General features: G+C 40.3%; 1 protein-coding gene across 1 annotated transcript; it reads right to left on the bottom strand.

The window, feature by feature from the left end:
- Nucleotide 1: 1 nt before the first annotated feature.
- RBIS (ribosomal biogenesis factor) lies at nucleotides 2-5,922 on the bottom strand. The gene is made up of 4 exons (XM_030304086.1): nucleotides 5,831-5,922; nucleotides 3,596-3,712; nucleotides 426-542; nucleotides 2-130 (listed from the first exon to the last, which is right to left on the bottom strand). Exons 2-4 carry the CDS (start codon nucleotides 3,707-3,709, stop codon nucleotides 59-61), a joined length of 303 nt encoding a protein of 100 aa, XP_030159946.1. The 5' UTR covers nucleotides 3,710-3,712; nucleotides 5,831-5,922; the 3' UTR covers nucleotides 2-58.
- Between the last annotated feature and the right edge of the window lie 825 nt (nucleotides 5,923-6,747).

The raw sequence follows: 6,747 nt of genomic DNA, 5'->3' as shown, positions 1-6,747 counted from the left end.
CTGTATAAAACATTTAATTTATTGGTCTTCTTGGGGTATTTGATGTATCACCAGTGTATTACAATTGAGCCATCAATCTTGTCGCTTCATCAACATTAACTGATTCGTTTTCATGACACTGCTGAGGAATCTGAAGGGAGAAAAATATTGTATTTAAAAATGTAGATAACAACAGTCAACAAAAATGACTTGTATATAATATATTACCTAATTTAATATCTTCTAGTCATACCTTTGGAAACAGAACAGTAAATTCTCGTATTCGGACTCAATGTTTTAGAGTCTGAATGACTCAATATGCTATATATACTACACAGCCAAGGATAGTAGAGAGCCAAATACTAAAAATTATATTCAAACCACAGGCTTTAAAAAGTTAGAGTTTAGCTTATTAGCCGTAACAAAAGGAAATGATTCACACTCACCAGCTGTTTCTGCAGAGGTTCAAGGGAAAGTCCTTTGGAGAAATGTGCAAGTTCCTTTTGTATATCTACAAAAGCTTTATTCACTCTGTTAACTTTTTCATCATTCACAATGTTTATCTTTTAAAAAAGAAAAAAAGGTTATTAATCTACAATCTTGTAACCATAAATAATAAAATATATCCAACTTTAATTTAATCTTGTTAAACCTAAAAATGTAAAAATTCATCAACCCTACCCATTTGTGGGAATAATTTACACAAAAATTCCTATGGTCTTATTGGGAAGTTTTAGACAAAAGGTTCTGTGTTTTTAAAAATAAGAATTATGTGGACATACATTATATTTAGACATGGTATAGGCACATTAAAATACATGACCACAATCCTAGGCTACAGTCATCTCTCATTGTAAAACGAGGAACCTGGATCAAATGCTTTACTCTTTTTTTTTTTTAATTAATTTTTTTTTAAAGTAAGCTCCATGCCTAGTGTGGGGCTTAAACTCACGACCCTGACGGCCAGAGTCACATGCTTTACTGGTTGAGCCAACCAGGTGCTCCACTTTAGACTCCTTCTAACAGTCCATCTCAGAATCCTTCCTTGACCTCCTTGCCTTAACAGAAGTCCCTTCCAGTCTCCTGAGGACAATTTCCCTTACAACCCTCCTCTCTTTAAATCTTGTTTTTCACTGCTGCTCTGAAACCATTTCTCCTTAAAAACTCTGCCCCTAATGCATCAGAATATTCTAATACCTCTTTCCTCATTACTGTCACCTGCCAACACATTTACTTGCTCCCTCACGAAAGATCTCAAAACTTAGCTCACTGACCTCTCTCATGCCCGGTGAGGGGCTTCAACAAAAACCTAACCCTCTAGTTTCTTAGTCTGTTCAGGTCCTCAACTCCCAGATTCTTTCCCACTACCTACCTCAGCCATCCACTTCCATGGATTACCTTTGGCTGCAATTTGTAACACCTCCTGTTCTTCAAGTTCACTTGGCTTATTAACAATTCTTCAATCTTCCTGAAATCTCCCACCAATTTCACTATTTTTCACTTTCCGTATCATCACTTTTTCCTTTAGCCAGCCCAGATTCCGTGACCATTATTTAATCAATCACTCCTTTACTCTCTTAACTTTCCTTCTCTTCCTTAATCAAACCTGCTTGACAAACTAGTTAAACTCAACTGACAGCTTTTTCTGAGCCTAAAACTGAATCTGCAGAAAATCTAACTGGCTGGCTTCACTTTAAATTCATGATCACAAACTTCAATTTACCATGTATATAGTGCCTGGCAATCTTAAGACCTCCAGTTAGTAAATTAGGCCACTTTTCTGAGAAAACTATCTGATACCTTCCCCAACCAGGCGGCCTACCCAGATTTCCCTCCCTTATATATCTTTCCATTAGCATACATAAAGCGGCTAGCACTTCTATGCAAACAATATGATCTCCTGTCAGTCAAATACACCAAGTTTTTCCCCAGCATGGGGCCTTCGCATTTGTTATTCTCTCTGCCTAAAGTGTGCCACTCCCAACACTTTCCAGAGCTTTATATTACTATGATAAGGAAAAGATAGGGTTCAGTAGGCAGAGAGGTAAAGATTAGGACCTGAGGTCCCTGGTAGGGAAAAACACTTATTTTGGAACAATGTTGGGAGTGTCTGACCCCAGCAAACCCTTCAGGCATAAGGTTCCTCTTAAAGTAACAGACCCCACCTACTCCCCTTCAGGCTTCCTTCAGGAATTTGACAAAAGACCTAAGTATGACCATAGGCCACCCCCTGGTACAATGGAAATGAGCCAATCAGGAATGGACAATCCAGCACCAAGACCTGCAAGCCAGTAAGGGTATAAAACCTGAGAAGGAACAAGGGGGAAGGGCTGGGGGGTGACAAGAACCTTATATAACAAGGACCCTTGCCTACAGTCTACTTAGGCATTCACTTTGAATGCCCCCTCTCTGTAAAGACAGCTTTCCTACTTACTACTCTTACACTCCAATCTTATAGTCTAATAATAAACCTTTGCCTGCTGCTCATTTTTTATGTACACCTCTTCATTCTTTGAAGAGGTGAGACGACGAACCCAGGGTCCTGAGGTAAAAAAATCCTGCGGCATTACTTGCTCCCCACCATCTGGATCTTGGCTTGAATGTCAACTTTGAAAGCAATCCTGTGTAAAACTGTCACTCCCTACCCCATCATATCACCTAGCTTTATTTCCTTTATAGCATTTACTAAGTAAGTCATAAAAATGCTCCATCAAAATGCTTAACTTTGCTAGTTCATGAAAACTGAAAGATAAAATGTTACATATCTTTGACTATTTTGCCAATTACAAAGTCCTGGAGACCTGACTCCACCTACTACTTAAACTTGAAAACATTTTCTTGAAGAAATTTCCTGAAAGAATCTACTTAATCTTGAAGAAGAAATTTCCCATTTCCCAAATATTTTGAGGAAAAAAACACAAAAAAACAAAAACAATAAACTCCTTTCTTTCCCAATTTTGCACTTTAAGAAAGTATCTTATCTTCATTTTATAGGTTTTTGTTTGAGTTCTAGATATCAGGGAGATAAGAATTACTGAGAAGAAAAAGAATGGGTGCCAATAAGCATTTCATGCCTCGATTCTGTCAGGAGGTTCTTGAATATATTTGGGGTCAGAGATAAGAACTGTTTCCCACATCATGGTTTTGGATAATTTCTATGCTCTGATAAAGCTTTTAAAACTGTTCTTTGGAGCCTCATGCATTTGCAGTTAAAGTGCTTTTTTCTTGGGGTGCCTCTGTTGGTTGAGTGTCTGACTCTTGATTTTACCTCAGGTCATGATCCCAGGGCTGTGGGATCGAGCCCTGTGTCAGACTCTGAGCTGAGTGTGCAGCCTGCTTAGGGTTCTCTCTCTCTCCCTCTGGCCCTCTTCCCCCACTCACGTGTTTTCTCTGTCTTTAAAAAGAAAAAAAAAAAAAGTGCTTTTTTCTTTTCATACATATACATCAAGAAAGGGGGGGTTATTTTTCATTTAAAAAAAATAAATGTTTAAAATTATCTTGCCTTTGTGAGGAAGGCTAAGAACCTGTTTTAAATAATAGCTTTCAGTTTTTCAGTGGCTTTACAACTATGCTTGGCTTGCAAACAATACTGTCAGAGTACTTAAATAATACTCACCTTCTTAAGATTAGTGGTAACTGGTTTTGCTTTGTTTTTAGTCTTAAAGTTTTTTTGGCTGGCTATATGAAATACATTTCTGGACCTCTGTCCTCTTAGTTTGCTCTTGGCCATTGTCTAGGGAAAAAAGAAACGGAACTCAATTAAGCTCAATATAAGTTTTTAAAATAAAGGTACCAATTTAGTGTAAGAAATTCCATCTTACTCCGGATTTTTTAAAGTTGCTGCACGTATTAAATTATTTCAATGTCTTTCGTCACTACTAAGTTTTCTGCTGTTTAATGAAGAGTATGTGCCTAATTCTTTTCTGTATCTCCACTACTTGGCCCATAGGAAGTACCATGTTAATTTCTGCGGGTTGAATTCATTAATACTATCAACACAATTGTTTTCTCAGCTCTCTGCAGCATATGACAACGTTAACCACCACCATCCATCCTTCTGTTGGTTTATATACTACTATACCACTCTGGTTCCTATCATACTTTAGGATGGACTCCTCTCCCCTTCTTCCTTTTTCACTCCTTTTTACTTGCCTTTCTCTCCTATGTACACTTCTTCAAAATCAGTCCTTAATTCTGCACTTCCTACCTTACTTTCACAACTTCCGTATCACCTCTATGTGAATGGCTCTTGTTGTGAAATTTTACATATTTTCTTTGCTCTATAGTTAAACATGCACGTAGCCTGTAAATTTTACCTTAGAAATGTCTTTCAAATCTGCTTTAACAATGCATATGAGGAAAATTTTAAAAATATTAATAGTTAAGATTTATTGAGGTTTTAAAATGTGTATAAGCACTATGTGAACATTTTATTGCTTTAGCCAATTTACTCTGCACAACACTGTGGGAGGTACTATTATCCCCATTTTATAGATAAAACTGATGCAAAAAGGCTAATTTGCCCAATGTCACACTGTTAGTAATCAAGAAATGTCAGGATTCAAAGCCAGGAAGATTAGATCCAGAGCTAACACCATGTGATTTGGTCTCTCATATACAAATAAAGCCAATACAGAAACATAGTATAGTCCTGCCTAGTTCAGGACTGTATTACCAGCACGGTCCCTAGGTCCATTTGGTTGGACCATAGATTGGCAAACTATACCAATGGATCAAATGAGATCAGGCACCTGTCTCTGTTAAGTAAAGTTTTAGTAGAACACAGCTATGTCAGCCTGATCATGTATTGTCTGTGGCTACCTTCCTGCTACAACAATAGTCCACAAAGCCTAAAGTATTTATTATCTGGCCTTTTGCAGAAAGAGTGCCAACCCCTGGCTTAAGCCATCTGCATTCAAGTCTATGCATAGTGCTGTGCGATGAACCTCTCCAATATTAAAAGTTTTCAGTGACTTTTCCCATGCCTTAGGGACAGTGAGCTTTGTCCTGGTATATTGCCAGAACCCCAAATCTAGCATAAATACGTCAAACACATCTCTTGCTACCTCTCTATACATACCCATCCTAGCCTACAAATTGCTGTTTGAAGACACTTTGCACATTCTTTCTTTCCTTTCCTCAACTTTTATCTCTGGACTTAAATTTATATTCTCCTTCAATGTCTAGCCTCAGTAAACTACTTAGGGACAGCAATGCTTTTAAGCACCAACGGTACTCCTCCTACTTATAAAAAAAAGCCAGACATGAACACAATAGGAAATTCATGATTACTAAAGAGGAAGTAGAAAATACACATCATATCCCCCCAATTAAATAATCTAAAATCCTTCTTCCAATAGTAACCAAAAATCCAATCACTCATCTAGAATTTATTAATAACGTACTATGTGCCAGCTGTGCTATAAATGTGACAATACAAAACCATGTATGTGATACAAACACGGACACATGATATGTGTCGCTACATGAAGCATACAAATGGACACAAGAGGGAGAGGTCTACTAGAGTCGTAGACTTGAGAAAGGTTCGTGGAGAAGGGAATACCGTGGTGGCTGAGGCAATACTGAAATTTTGTTGACAACAACGTGAAAATTGTTGTTGACAAGAGACAACGAAAAACTGGTACCCGGACAAGGGCTCAAGGCCCAAAGGCACCTTGGTTTCAGGCCTCGGCCAGCAGGCACGCCGCTGCCCAGTAGGACTGCCTTGAGGCCGCGCGCGATGGAACCCAGCCGCCGGGCCTCAGCGGTACAAGACCCACCGGTCCTGTCCCAACCCCCTGAAACTTCACGACAGTTTGCCAGAAAATTTATCAACATCTTACCATACCTTCGATAACCTCGTGCAGCACGTCAAACTCCAAGCGACGCCATCTGCACGCACACGATCCAGGAAGTTCCGGGGGGAAAGGAGCCAGTCAAAATTCCTCCCACAGGCCATAGTTCCGCCCACCGAGCGGAGTCCCACTCACAGAGCACGGCCTGACACAGACGAAGCCCCGCCTACCAAACGTAGTTCCGCTCAGGAGCGGGTTCCCACCCTCGTAACGTAGTCCCGCCCATAGAGCCTGCTCAAATGCTGAGCTCCTTCCAAACCTAGCGAAGCCCCGCCCACAGGGAGAAGTTCCACCCATCATGGGAAATCCCGCCCCTAGAGCATCCCTTACTTTAGGCAGCATTGTGGATTCGTACTCTGCTCCGGCAAACTGGAGGCGTTGGAGACGCAGCCAAGCAGGACTTCCAGGGCTGATGGGTATGTGCACAGAAAGCACTGAGGGCGTTTCTGAGGTTCCGAGCCTTAAAGACAGTCACCAAGGGGTCGGCCCTCAGCCGCAGACTCCTGACTGTCTCTGCCCAAGCTCCCAGGAGGTGGCGCTGCGCACCTCTGGGTGGCGTCCGGGGCTTGGCTGGAGGTGTAAAGAACCTTGTTGGCTGGAGAGATGGGGGCTATAACCGCGAAAGGGGACGTTTGGAATGAGCGAGGAGATGGAATGCTTTTCTCGTGTAGTTTCCTTGCTCCAAAAAGAGAATTTCTAACAGCACAGCCGAGGTACAAGAAAATATAAAAAGAAAATAATTATCAGGGAACTTAGAAAAACTTAGAAGAAACATTTTTTGCCTTCTGGTTGTGAGTTCCTGTGTATTTCTCAATTAAGACATTGTGGGTTGAGTTTTCTAGAAAACTGATTCAATTCTACTAAGAGGAACTCCTCATTAAGTTTTCACATGTTTATTTTGATGAGTTCA

Source organism: Lynx canadensis, chromosome F2 (genome assembly GCF_007474595.2).
Source record: "Lynx canadensis isolate LIC74 chromosome F2, mLynCan4.pri.v2, whole genome shotgun sequence".
Classification (NCBI taxonomy): domain Eukaryota; kingdom Metazoa; phylum Chordata; class Mammalia; order Carnivora; family Felidae; genus Lynx; species Lynx canadensis.
Note: the sequence above shows the minus strand (reverse complement) of the source record. Positions and strands in the feature narration are given on the sequence as shown.